General features: G+C 36.1%; 1 protein-coding gene across 2 annotated transcripts in view; it reads right to left on the bottom strand.

Moving 5' to 3' along the window:
- gabrb2a (gamma-aminobutyric acid type A receptor subunit beta2a) overlaps positions 1–11,805 on the bottom strand; it is a 101,912-nt gene extending 90,107 nt beyond the window's left edge. The window contains exons 1-3 of one of the 2 annotated variants that reach the window (XM_005173103.5): positions 11,649–11,805; positions 11,459–11,550; positions 10,786–10,853 (exon numbers count right to left, since the gene is read on the bottom strand). In XM_005173103.5, coding sequence (XP_005173160.1) covers positions 10,786–10,853; positions 11,459–11,550; positions 11,649–11,722 — 234 coding nt within the window. In that variant the 5' untranslated portion in view covers positions 11,723–11,805. The remainder of the gene's footprint in view (positions 1–10,785; positions 10,854–11,458; positions 11,551–11,648) is intronic. The other variant, NM_001024387.2, reaches the window with a different exon arrangement.
- Between the last annotated feature and the right edge of the window lie 2,905 nt (positions 11,806–14,710).

The following is a 14,710-nucleotide window of genomic DNA, read 5'->3' as shown; positions in this document are numbered from 1 at the left end:
TACAACCTTACTATTAATAAGCAGCAAATTACTTCATTATTGAGATAGTTAATAGCATGAATTGTACTTTAAAATGAAACATCTAAAATGTTACCACATTAAAAAAACATATGTTGACATTGTTCGAAACCCCACCAAAACTGTTATTATGACAAAAAAAAAATTATATTTGTATTTTTACATGCTATATATATTATTCCATGTACAGTAATATTCATCCACTGTCTGATTTTAACAAAAATCTCACATCTCCATTATAGGTATAGAATAGATATCTCCATTTCCATTTTGCCATTTAGTCAGTGCAATAAAAAAAACAATTTACCAATGTTTTTCTATCAGCAAGTTTATATATAGTATTGTAAAATATTATTATTATTATTATTATTATTATTATTATTATTATTATTAATATTATTATTATTATTATTATTACTACTACTACTACTATTTACCAGTAATTGTTTATGAACTTGCAAGTCAACACTTCATCATAAAGTTGATATTGTGGCTTTACAAGAATTCATGCACTTGCAAGTCAAGTTACAGAGGTTTTTTAAAGAATTCAGTACAAATATTATTAGTCCTGTTCATAATTCATAAGTGCATTGCATAATGTTTTCATCAGCTTACATGTTATAAAGTTTCTTATAGCTGAGAACTTTTTTTTCTAATCCTTCAATGCATTTGGGGAGAAATCTCATGTTATGAGATGAAGTGCAATCAAAGCCTATTTAAGATAGTATTTGCTATGAAGAGACGTTAAAAGCTAGATGTTAAATAACTCAGATCTTCACATTCGTGAAATATTAGCATTTGCAATATCAAATAGTGTTGCTTGATAAAAGAAAACTAAGAGTTTTTCCTTAAAACAAGCTACATTTTCTGCCAATGGGGTGAGTAAAAAAATCTTGTTTTCACTTTCAAATGTAGATATTTGGACTGGAAACAAGACAAAAATTCTACATAAGTAAAACATTTTTTTGCATAAATTGTATAAATTTCACATAAATAATTAAATAAAATTTATCTTTGTTACATCTCCAAACATAATAATGCTTTTGTGCCCAAAAGTTCTAAACGCTGTTGAAATGCTCAGTCAGAGGCCTTAAAAACACATGCAGAAGATAAACTTTCACTCTTTTATGGTTAAACTTAGCAATGACTCCACATGTATCCTGGTAGGCATGGGCGGTATTATAAGCTTGGATAAAAATATCACGATTTCACAGTAACATGATTACACCTTAAAAATATATTCTTTTTAAATCTCTGGGTAAAAACAACAACTTTTTTCCCCTTTGAACACAATTTATTTTATTTAAAAAATATATTTTAAGTATTTTAAAGCAGTAAACATGTCAGGTTAAATTGTCACCTTAGAATTATAAGGTTCTATTTGACATTTTTGTCAAAATTGTTATAGACATATTCTTATTAAATGATAACTAAATGATAATTTACATTATGTGATATTTTTTTATAAGTTGTTTACATTTTAAGACTTTTTATTTAAAAACAAATGTTACACACATAATGTTATCTTTATGGAATGCAAAAACTTTAAAGCTCAATATCTCAAATCATTCAGAACACAGATAGGACCTTATAAATCCAAGGTGATGAAATAATTCAAATGAATCCCTGACTTCTGCTGTCTTCATTAGTTCCAATAACACTGATGGCTTTACTATTTAAAACAGCATATTTGAATATTTTTTTTTTACAAGAGATACTATTCTCCTAAAAAATGTAAATAAAAAATCTTACATATACTGTAGGAATGATATAGCAGAAAATTTTGGCTTGTTTTTTGTTTTAAAACCTTGACTTTTCCAAACCACGGTATATACCTTGAAAACAGTTATCATCCCATACCTATATCCTGGTCAACTATAATTCAGACTAAACATTGCATATCTTGTGATGTGACTATTGTGGACGTGCATATGCTGAAACGATTTATTGTGCAGCTCTAATATAAACCACATTAACAGCGCAAATCAAATGAAACCAAATATGCTAAGATTGAACACAACCTTATTGTGTCGTGTTTGTGACATTTGCAGCTATGCGCAGTTAAACAAGTACAAGCATGACAAGACCCATCCAAAATCAGTATGTAAATAAATGAAGAAAAAACACCAACTCCACTTCAGCAAGCATTTAACTGAAGCAGCTGCATCATCGAAATATTAATACTTTAATCTGAAACGCCTTTTAAAGCGCAACATTTAACAACAAGTAAATACTCCTAAACCTAAATTTAGCCCCAAAACAAAACCCATCCAAATGGAATGGCGCTACATGCCCATTAACAGGTCGTGCTGAATTAATTGCAGAAATCATAAGAAGAGAAGCGCAATGGAGGAACTATAATAAGCTTCTCAGAGAAGTGAGATGTGCTGCAGATCTCATCAGTGTATGAAATTATAATACAAGTTGCTGCTGCTGTCTGGGAGAACATCATGTGACCTCACCGTTGCCACTCTATTTCTGGCTGAATCTAAATCATACATGTAACCACACTGCGCAGCGCTAAGTACAAAAGAATTGATAAAAACAATCCGCAGCCTTGCCTTAAAACATAATCTGGAAAACAGAGAAGAGCCCACATTAACCCTGCGTTTTCGAGAAGGGTGGTGTTGTCATAGCAACAAAAAGTAAAAATAACACTAAATAACACACTGTTTATCAGCAGCGAATTCAATAAAACGGGACTAAACAGACACTAACTGACTAGCCAGAAATGATTAGCAATTACACTCACTAGTACTAATTAACTCGACCGATCTAATTGAGTCTAAATTTGTCTTTTCATCCATTTGTTATTTCACAGGCTATCATTGCACGGCCCTGCCTCTTATTCATGTAAGCAATTAATGCTTGTCAGGATAATGATACATATAAGGGCAATGTTTCCGCCCCGGTAATTATTTAGCCCATGAGCTAGCACAAGTCTGCTCCAATCATTCCCTTTGAAGTGACTATTATGTTTTCAGAGAAAACTGTTCAACATATCCTCCATCCCAGCCACAAACAAAGGCCCTTTCCACCATAATTTATGCACGCACCAAACAAACTGGAGATGGAGGACACTCATCTATGGCCAATGACAAACGCATCATTTACAACAGGGAGTCAAAGATAGTGGGATTCTCTTTGAGGGGCTTTCAGACCAGGTAGTTATAGGAACTCAGTTACAGGAACCATCCACCATCCCGGACACATGAGAACTCATTTTCCTGTAAGCCTATTAAGCTTTTAGTGCTACATAATGTATCACTGAGACTGAGAAACAACACTACTATGCAGACAGAGGTGAGGTAAATGTTACTAACGTCAGCTTTCTGTATGTGTATGTCCATAGATATTTACATTAGATGTCGTCTATGCCAATGGTCCCCAACCACCGGGCTACGGACCGGTACCGGTCCAGGGAACAATTGGTCCCGGGCCACATAAGAAATCAGAAATTATTTCTGTAGAAAATATTCCCCCCGCGACTTGGTTTCTTCCACTCACCCCCCGCCATCTCACGTGAAATGGACTATGCCAAAATCCACCACGGAGCGGGAAAAATGATCGCTAGAATATAGCTCAGTGGTGGTTGTTGATAGTTTAAAAAGTTATAAAACAGGTATTATAGAGTGCAAATCAGCAGAGCATTTAAGGATTGTGCATATAATGTTATGTGTGCGTGCATCGCTAAGTAAGTACCCGAAATCAATGCAATATGTATCTATATATGGAGTTTCACATAATCATGCTCATTAGGGCTGTAACATGCCAATGCACACATTTAATTCGGCTAACACATGGTTGTATTATTGTTAATATGTTCGTCAGTTGAAATGTTTGGCACAGATGTTATGTATTTGATGCGTATAAACCTTGATTGAAACATAATCAGACATAATCGATAGTGCAACTAGCGCATGTGCACATGAGTTGTTCATGATTAACCTGGATGCACGAGCGCAGCAGTTGTGTTCACGTGAACACAGAAGTTTTCCCGGTGGTAAGTATGCACATATTTTTTTAAATCATGAAAATTATCATTTTACATCATTTTTCTACATGGATGGATAAGTGATCGAAAGGGCATTCCTGACAAAGAGCATGTGTTTGTGTACATGTAAATGTCTTATCCCTCCTCCCTGTTTAATTTGATCTAATCCATGTCCTGAAACACATCCTCTCTCTCACTGTCATTTCTTATTCTAACGGAGGGAGCGATTTGTTTGTAAATGAATTTCCGTTATGAACGACTCGTTCACTTAGGCGACAATAATACAAATTTCTCGCACCGCAGCATCTTGTTGACATATTTCATTGACATTGTTTGCTTATTTTATTCCACAAAACTAGCACAAGCCTATATTTAGTGTGAGTTGGTACTACTTTGCCTTAGGGCTGAATGCAGTAAAAGAATGTATTATCATCAATAACGTTACTTGTTAAGCACAAAAGTTTGTAACATACAAAAACGTAAAAAACGAAATCTTACCTATGAAATGTTCTGCCTTTGTGCTTTTTTTTCTTTGTTTGTTAATTACTACACCCATCCATAGCGCTAAAGTCCAGCATCTTCACATTGGCTTTGCGGTTGACTAGTGCAGTTGAATGACACTTGTCCTGGGAGCACTGTACAAATGTGGCGGCGCTATTGACGCATGCTCAGGGTCTGTATGCAATATCTAGCGTATATATATCTATGGTGTATGTCTAGTAACATTTTAACATACTGTACTTGAATGGCATTCATGTGTCACTAAAGAGAAGCTAGGGTTAGGTACCAAATCTTTACACTATGCACTTATGCACTATGTACTTAAGCACTTACACAATCAACAGGTCAGCATATGTATGTAGTGTCGTCCCAAATGGAACACTAATGGGTTTTTTACTAGCGGAAATTCAAACCGTTTACCAGATGACACTAAATCAGTGAAATTAATGACCAAACTATCAAATTATACCCGCCATGAGTGTAACTGCGTTCACCATCGGGAGGCAGTATAATCACTCTCGTAGGAGAATTTTGCTTTTACAGTACAAAAAAATAATCCAACTACAATGCCCGAAAGCTCCGTCCCTTCCACTACGTGGGCAAAGCAGCAGCTGTTGTGAGTGTGTGAAGTGTCCAACATTCCACACATCATTTAACCAATTAAATAAGTGCATCATCCGGGTGTTCAATGTGTACACAATCTTTTTAGAGTTTTCAGTGTGAACGCACAACTTACATTATTTATACTACAAAATGATGTAGAATAGTGCATATATATGCGACTTGGGATGCACCTAGAGTTTTCATAATTAAAATTGTACTCAGTTCCTGCGGTGCAAAAGAGGTACATTCACCATTAGTTCTATTAACTATGAAAATGTTCCCACTTTGGGAAACCCCTTTTTTTACAATATACACAGAGGTGTTCTACCTTCAAGTTTTAGTGACAAATAATTGGATTTACATCATAACCTGAAGCAAATCTTTTTAAAGTTTGCAATAAAAAATCCCAAATGAGAATTAGGTGCATTTTCATCCAGCTGTTAGAGTGTATTACTATAGTATTGGTAACTTAGTAACCAACGGTAAACAAGGCAAGCATAATGCAGACAACTGATTAACCACATACATACAGTAGGTGTAATGTTCGCTACATCAGAGTTTATTCAGCAAATGTGTTTCAATTTCACAATATTCACGTTAACCCATTTTCACACAAGTTCAAAAACACCTCTTTGAATTTATGGATGTATGGAAATGTGTTCATGTTAAACATGATGCTATAACAATCATCTGAAAGTGTGCATAACAGATTCATGTGTGCCTATTGTCCGACTTCTGGATTTGACTATAATTATCTTTAACAAAATATAAATGTGCATCAAAACTAGTGAGACTTGGGTTTACTTTTTCTGTGTTTTGGGCAATCATTCAGGCTGTATTTCCCACAACACACTGAAAAAGGCTTCGGCAGCTCCAAAACAATTACAGAATGCACATGAAGTCATACGTCTGGTTCATTTAGATGTTTTCGGTCTGTGTTTGTTTCCTATTTTAGTCAAACCATATCAGAATTAAAGTTAAACCACCTGAATGGTGGTTCTAAATAGATAATGAAATTAATGATTTATTTTAACCTTTTTATTGGATCCTTGGACTGAAAACTTTGCTAAAGCTTACTTAAGTTCAAAAACACCTCTTTTTGGTTTAAAAGAGGTTTAAATCGCAAACAGAAAGGACACATATCTTAGTAATAAAACCTACTTTTTAATCTAGTCATTAAAGTGATAACTCACCCCAAAATTAACTGAAGTGGCTCTAAAGCTTTATGAGCTTCTTTTTTCTGTTGACAAGATATTTTGAAGAATGCTTGAAATTGTTATAGCCATTGACATTGTAGAAAAAAAAGTCAATAGTCAAAAGGTCAGTGGCCACAGGTTTCCCAACATTCTCCAAAAGAATGTTCTTCTATGTTCAACAGAAGAAACTGAAAGAGGCTAAAAACAAATTAAGGATAATTTTTTCTATTTGGCATAATTTAATAATTGAAAAAGGGCATCTGAGTATTCAGTGTTTACCCAGCATATAGTGTATGAAGATAAATTGAATAGCTGATATGAAGCCACTACACTAACCGGTACAGATGTTTAAGCGGCTACGATAATTTCTTTATCACTCTGCACGCCTCGCACTTTGAAAAGCCATGAATTCCAATGTCATATTATCCCATTTCTATTACGCTTCCTCAAAACTCAAATGAGTCATCAGAAACGCCTCAGTCAGAGAGCACGGCCCGCGTTTGCCTCTTCTTGCGGCCTCAGTCCAAAAATAGCCTGATTTTAATGTCAAGCAGCGAAAACGCAACTTGCGTAGACTGGCCTAAAGATTTGCATTGCCAAACAACACAGCTGACCTTTGGTCGAGGCTTCTTTGGCCACATTTAACACACCGAGAACGTGCTTGTTTACATGCGTGTGAAATGGCAGGCAGGTGGAGTTGAAGAGAGTGGGGGTTGCTTGATTTTAAAACAAAACGCTCACAGCAGTTTCGCCTAACAAAGACACCTGGGGCATCAGCACCGCTCCTAATTGAGAGATCATACATCTGTCTAAAACACAGGCATCGCACTGGACTAATGAGACAGTAAACTGGTACGAGGCGAGCAGAAGAGCGAATGAGGCGTGATGCATGCGGTGCTGGCTTTGAATGGAAATATCAGATACTAATGACTGCAAATCTCAGAGATCAACCCTGTCAGCCCTTAGGATAGTCAAGGATCCTGTCGGCTGCGAGCTCGCTGACAATCCAATTTTGCTAGAGCTGCAGAAAACAAAGATTTTCATCTTTTCTTCTAACTCTTAGGGATTCCAGAGCTCAAGCGTGACAAGCAACAAACTTGACAGATCTATAAAGGTAATTTGTAAGCACATCACTACACAGTATTAGGCATCCATGTCCAGAGGCCTGTTCAGAAAACAACTACTGTCAACCTTACAAGGTCGACAAAAACTTTAGAAGAGTCATTTTATTTTGTATTTCGTTTATAATTGGGGTTTGTGGTTACGCTATTGAAATTGTAAGTAAAATATTTAAATACAAAACTACAGCAAAATTATTTGCATGTAAGAGGCATGGGACGATAATACGATTCTGCTATACCATTCCTAAAGTATGTGTATGTTGTTGTTTTTTTTTACATTTTGATTTAAGTTTTTTAGAACAACAGTAATCAAAGATTGGTTTGAATTATTTAGCCTGACATTGTTTACAATTCCAAAATATTCTAAATGTCGCTTAAAAGAAGTTTTGATGTTAGTACACAGACTTTAAACATGGCATATAGATCATTAATAGAGAGTGTTCTCAGATGTAGACCATTTTGAGATATGTAAACAAAAACAATGGTCCCAACATATTTTCTGTTTTACATTTTAAATTTCTATAGCTTCTGAGAATCCGAAAAGAGCCACATATTGATAAGTTATGATAGTTGTTTTAACATTAAGTTATGATTTAACTGCCTCTTGTTACAGTTATAAAATTGTTTAATAACAAGCAGGAAATGTTCATGGGTCATTGACATGACCACAAAAAAATAGTCTATAATACTGTTTATGGTCTGGTAACACAACACTTAAACAGAAGAAGAAATGAATCGCAAATTATCAATCAGGCAAATTAGATAACTGGTCACAAACAAAATTTGCTGCAGATTCTATTTGACTCCTTTATGGAAAAAACAGCAGTTGTGATTTTTAAAGATAACACACATCCCCTTCACTCAGCTTTTGAAGTGTTACCATCAGGACGCAGGTTTAGAATTCCCAAAGCCCGAAGAAATGCTCATAAAAAGTCCCCCAATTGCAGTAATTGTCTTAAATCGGATCACTGTTTGAAGGGAATGGGGTGGTTATCAAAAATGAAGTGCAGTAATATGGGGCTAATTTGGTTTTTATATGTTTAACTTATGTTGTTGTCTTGATGAGTGTTGCTGCATGTATGCAATTGCTGTCTTAAATCCAGTGTTAAAGACAAATTTCCTTTCTGTGCCAAGCAGAACGAACAATGAAGTTTAAACTAAACTAAACCAAACATTTTGTGTTCAAAGGGAAAGAAGTTTTAGTTTTTTTACCCAGACATTTAAAAGAGTATATTTTAGAGCAGTAATTACACTACCGTGAAACAGTGATATTTTTATCCAAGGTTATCATACCATCAGAAACTTATACCAGCCCATGCCTAGCATGTAGTAAAGTGGCAAATTTACTCATAAATAGAGCCGTCTAGCTGTTTTTGTCCAAATGTTGGATATTTGCTTTTCATTAACTCTCATGGATTTAAAAAAATAAATAAATTACACAACTCAGTTATGAAATAGTTGTGGTAAAGGTCAAGATATGAAAACCATATATAACAGTCTGTTATTTTAATTGTTGGATATGTTCAAAAAGTTCAAGAGCTCAGAGACAAAACAGCCAAAGCAAAAATAAGTAGAAATTCCTATTAAATTGTTAAATTTTGCTCATTTTAATTTACACTCACAAAGAGCAAATTCTAGCAGAAAAAATAATTTAATTTATATAATAAAAAAACTACACATGAATAAAGTACATATTCTGGATAAATTACGACCCAGAAGGCACACAACATCATAAGACGGTAGTATTAGGTTAGATTTAGGTCATGACGTCAGGTGACCAAAAGTCAATGTCTAGCCAGCGTCTACGGACAACGATATGTTGGCGTCCAAAAATGACGTCAAATTACATTGACATTTGGCTGGTTGGGCCTTGACGTCGACCTTACGTTGGGTTCTGACGTCAACCCTGATTTTCAATTCCAAACAAAATCAAACGGGTACAACGTCAATATGACATCCTGTTGGCGTCCTGTGCCTGCAGGGTGTTTACTATAAAAATGCTAATTCACTTACAAAAGTTCCTTTTAGAAAGTGCAAATTCTAGTAGTTTTAAATAAATGTTAAAAGTTTTTGTTTATTTGAATAACTTTTCCACTCACTGAGAGAAAAGGGCAATGAGGAGAGCTACAAAATGTATACTCAATAACAGCAACTCCAGGTAAAACTACAAAATGTTATATGGAAATATAGAATCTCCCATTAAATTGTATGATTTGTGCTTTTAAATGACTTTTACAAGAATAACGAATCCCTTTTTCTGTATTCATGTGCTATCCTGACCTTGATGGCAGTCGTAATCATTTTTTTTTTCTGAAACTTCAATCACATCCAAGATAAACATCTGAAATCTCACAATATCGCATCTCTTTAAGCGCAATGAAAAAGACTTTCCCAGTTGTGTACATCCACCACCTACAGAGCTAAAAATATATGTGTGGACTCAATCTGCAAGCGAGGCATGCTTTTGCTTGTTTTTCCACAGCGATCCATGAAGAAATATAAAGCAGGCCTCCTGGCACAGGCCATTTCACCTTCATTGAGTTAAAAAGAGCGACTGGGAAATGAATTGAAAACAAACTCCATCACCCTCCACTGAAATGATAAAGCTGCAATGAGTACGAGCCATAAATCTTTAATTTCACAGCCATACATATTCCGCTGCAATTACCGCTGCGCTCCACGCTGCGTCCGACAGAGGGTGCGCTTTCACGGGATAAACTTTTCCGCTGTCCCCCATCAACAGTATGTTGCTTTGCATCACAATTTAAAACCTAACCATCTAAAAACGAGCACACAGCTAATGAAAAGCATCGAACAGAGGCTTTTCAGGGACGAACGTCGTGCAAAATGTCTTACTTGCACCAACCAAGAAACGCACGATTCAGTCAGCATCCATGACACGTGCCGTCTTTCTCCTTGAGAGGACAACGCTCACCTTGAACTAGATTTGCTCAACAAAAAAAAACACACACACACACAAGTCACACAGTGTGAAGGTGCTCCCACGAACGTGCTCGTTTCTCGGAGGCAGATCAAAACTGCTGGGCTCAAAAACACAGTGTGAGACATGCGGAGCGCGTGCGGGTGCGCGTGCGAGTGCGCCAGTGCGCGTGTGTTTTGAATTCAAATGTAGCAGCGAAATGCAGAGCAGATACCGCAGCATGCCAATGAACTTCTGCAGCTTCACATCTAATCATCATGTGCGAGCAACATCAGCTGGTGCGCCTCAAGTTAGTGTGCGTTCGTATTCTCTGCCGTTGCGTTTTAACATACGGCTGATGACACACACGCACAGAGAGATAGACACACACACAGACAACAGCAATGGATAAAACTGTTACATGCAACATACCATGTTTACTTCCGATACCATGTCTATACTGGCAATGTCTATATTCATCCCTACCGCCACCGGAGCGCCTGATGGAAAGAAAGGGAAATGGTTAAAAAGGAGCGCAGGATCGCATGCATGCATCCCTTATAGGCTGTTCATAGTTTTGCCTTCACTGTGGGTGGTGGTATTATTATCATGCCATTATACAGAAATGAAACAGGACAGATAATGTATGTATGTGAAACAGCAACACCCCGAATTCACGTGGCATTGCGCATGAAATTGTTGATTTGTTCCAAGCACGGGAGGTGAACGCACAAATGCAACTGCATGACTGACAAATGAACAGTTAGACGTGTCCTTCTATCAATAACAGCTTGAGCATCTTCTGTGATGCGCTCTGTATGCGTGCGCGTGCATCAAATGGGATTTTAAAGCATGCCATTTCATTTGCCGTCATGATGCAACAAAAGTTGCACTGCAAATTGAATTGATCCCCAAGTTAGCGTCCCTCTCTGGGAAAAGACAACAGCGTTAAATAAGCATGCGTTGATTTTTCCTTCTCATGCATTGACATGCACGTCTGACAAGGGGCTGAAATGAATGAACAAGGTCTGCATGAGTAATTGGGCATGTTAGTGCGCGTGACAACCCAAATGCAACAATTATACGAATTGTACTCATGCATTACCTCCGAAATCTGGCCTCAGCCGAATGTCGTATCCTTTCATGAGTCTGTCCACGGTGTCTTTAACCACCGGCATATTGCTCGGGTCTCTGATACTGCAATAACATCACGAGATGTTCTTAAAATCTTCTTGCATCCCAAAAAGAATGACATTTCTGTTAGACAAAAAGGCTAGTACAAAACGCAACCATACCTTTGCGCGCACGCCACGGCCACGATGAGCGGACATAACAAGAAGATATGTGGGGTTTTTCCGATACTCTCCATTGCAACAGTTTTGATGGGGTTTTGGATGTGATGATGAAGACAGCGCACATCCAACTTACTGAAGCCAGTGCAGGGAAGGCAATGAGCTGCGCATGCGCACACGACAGCTTCAGATCAAAGAGCAGCTCCTGATGATGCTGGATGAGCTGTTTCCATTGCGGGGGAAAAATTAAAGGGACGACTGAATAAACCAAGTCAAGAAAAGAAGACATCAGGTGATCTTCATGCAGCATTTTTACATCAATCTGGAACTTGACAGGTTAGTGCAGTTTCCTGAAGGTGACACGAAGGGGCTTCCGTCACACTTCAGGTGTCGTAGTCATAACTTCAAATTTAAAGGTCTCTAAATAATCACGTGCTGAGGTTTACCTCGCCGTATCTTTATTGTGAAAACATATTACATTTAAAAGACGAACTAAAACTGTTTACTTCCGAAAACATACACTTACAGGTGGTGTTGGGGAGGGACAGAATCATTTTAGGTAGCATGTGATTGGACACTAAGCTGGACACGCCCCTCAATCAGGGTGCGAATTACAGGGGTTGTTGGGGAGGTAATTAATGCTTGATCCCCCTGAAGAACATCAAAACATGAAATATGGGGGGGGGGGGGGGGGGGGGGGGTTAAGAAATAGTTTTCTCTGATCTGTATCTTTAATAATATTACTAGTTAAAATAATAGAAAATGTAAATAAGCATTTGACCACCCCTATAATGGTTCATACCATTGTGAATGCATGTTTGCGGCAAAAATATCAATTTAGCGTTTGAAACCAGCAAATGTAGAGCACTAACAGAAAGTGTAAGTGTTCACAAAACATTTTTCTTGTAAAATAGACGTTTGTACTGTATAGGTTTCATCACATATGTGTAGTCTTTCATGCTCAACCATTAATAGGTGCAAAAATACAAACCACCATTTATTTAAAATCACAAATGTCATTAAGAACCACTCAAAGTCCCTCAAAACACTGAAAACAAAAGGCTAATTAATAAATTTGAAGTAATTGAATCAAATATATAACTTTGATTCACTGAAGCGTATTAACATTTAACTGAAACTAATAAATTTATTTATCTGTTAGTGCAGTACATTTGAGTAACTGACTGTTACCATCCAGACCTTGGTAAGCACCAACCAAACAGATCAAGACAATTGGAAATCTCACTCTGGCTTTAAATAAACTCTAATGTGGTTGGAAATAAATATGAACAAAACATAGATAGAAAATTAGGGGTGCCCATTTTACTTGGTCCTTGAGGGCCAGTGTCCTGCATTGTTTAGCTCTAACTTGCCTCAGCACATCGCCTGGAAGTTTCTAGTATACCTACATAGAGCTTGATTAGTTGATTCATGTGTGTTTAATTGGGGTTGAAGCTAAAATCTGCAGGACACCGGCCCTCCAGGACCAAATTTGGGCACCCCTGATCTAAACTATCTAAAAAATAGGACATAATGTCACAAGTTGTGGCTGTGAAAAACACAGAATATGCAAGCATACCTGCAGATCATGGATAACCAAAAAAATTAACATTAAATGTTTAGACTGGTTAAATTTCAATATACAACGATCTCAAAAAGATTCAAATGAAAAGGTGTGTTGAACAAACTCTGAGAGTTTGGACAACAGTTAAAAAAATTAAGAGGATTGGCAACTGTGCCTGAATTCTTACCGTTTATATGGGATTCCACTTTTAAAACATAGTGTGATAAAGGACTTATGATAATTGATCAGTTATTTAATGAAAACACTACACAATCATTTTCTGATCTTAAAGACAAATTTATGTTGTCATCAAGTCAACCTTGCCATGAAAAAAATTAAGTTTTCACCCAAACTTATATGTTTTGGAAAATAAAAACAAAAGTTTCAATATAATGTTAACGTATACCTTCTATGCGAATTTATGTTTTAAACTTTTACTGCAAATGTCACATCCATAATGCTGGAATTGCTCAAACATTTTTAAAAAGTCCCAACTTCAATAACATATCATATCAATAACATATTTTATTGATATAAAAAAACAAAAAGGACTACATAAAAGACACATATCACACATATATAATAGACTATTTCTGGATTCAACAGATAACACCCTTAATATTAAAGCACAATGGGAATCTAAACGTAACAAAAAAATTGGGCATGAGATTTGGGAAAAAATGTTCAAAAACTCATAAGGTGATCAATAGCCAGAACAGGAAAGGGTTTGACTAGAAAACAAAAATTAGTTTTTTTAGAACACCAGTATCAAAATATGTTAACCGTCCACAGTCAGAGGAATGCTGGAGGGGTTGCGGGAATGAACGTAATCACACATAAATTTCGTGAATGTACGAAGATACTTGCATTTTGGCAAGGAGTAAAGATTGAGATTATGAAAATTATGCAGTTAGAGCTTCCTTTTACTCCCCTGTTTTTCTTGCTTGAAGGGATACCCCAGAATATAATAAAACAGAGGTACATACTACATACATTTTACTAAGTGCAAGAAAGACTATAACAATAAATTGGAGGACGCCACAGCCTCCAACAATAGCAAAGTTGTTAAAAAAATCTTGAATCCATATATAGAATTAAAAATACTGTATGACTGCCCAACTTCAACTGAAATTGGATATTTTAAAACTAAGATGGGTACGTGTTTCTATGTTTCTAAACAGGACACAGTATTTCTAGCAGTCTCTTTTGAAATTGAAAATGATGTATGTGTTTTTTTTTTGGTAATTTGTTTTTATTTACTGCTAGTGTTACTTTTTTAATGACCACTGATGTCGCTGAATGTTTTGTTCTGTAAAATGTTTTAATTCATAAAAATAAAGTTAAAAAAATCAATATGACTAAGACATCCAATCAAAGAAAGGCAGAGCTTTACTTTTCACAGATGACTGCTTTATTTTAACTTTGCCATGATGACAATAAATAATATTTTATTAGATATTTTTCAAGACACTTCTATACTGCTTAAAGTGACATTTAAAGG

This window comes from Danio rerio, chromosome 14, assembly GCF_049306965.1.
Source record: "Danio rerio strain Tuebingen ecotype United States chromosome 14, GRCz12tu, whole genome shotgun sequence".
Taxonomy (NCBI): domain Eukaryota; kingdom Metazoa; phylum Chordata; class Actinopteri; order Cypriniformes; family Danionidae; genus Danio; species Danio rerio.
The sequence above is the reverse complement of the archived record's forward strand: the minus strand, read 5'-3'. Positions and strand labels throughout refer to the sequence as shown.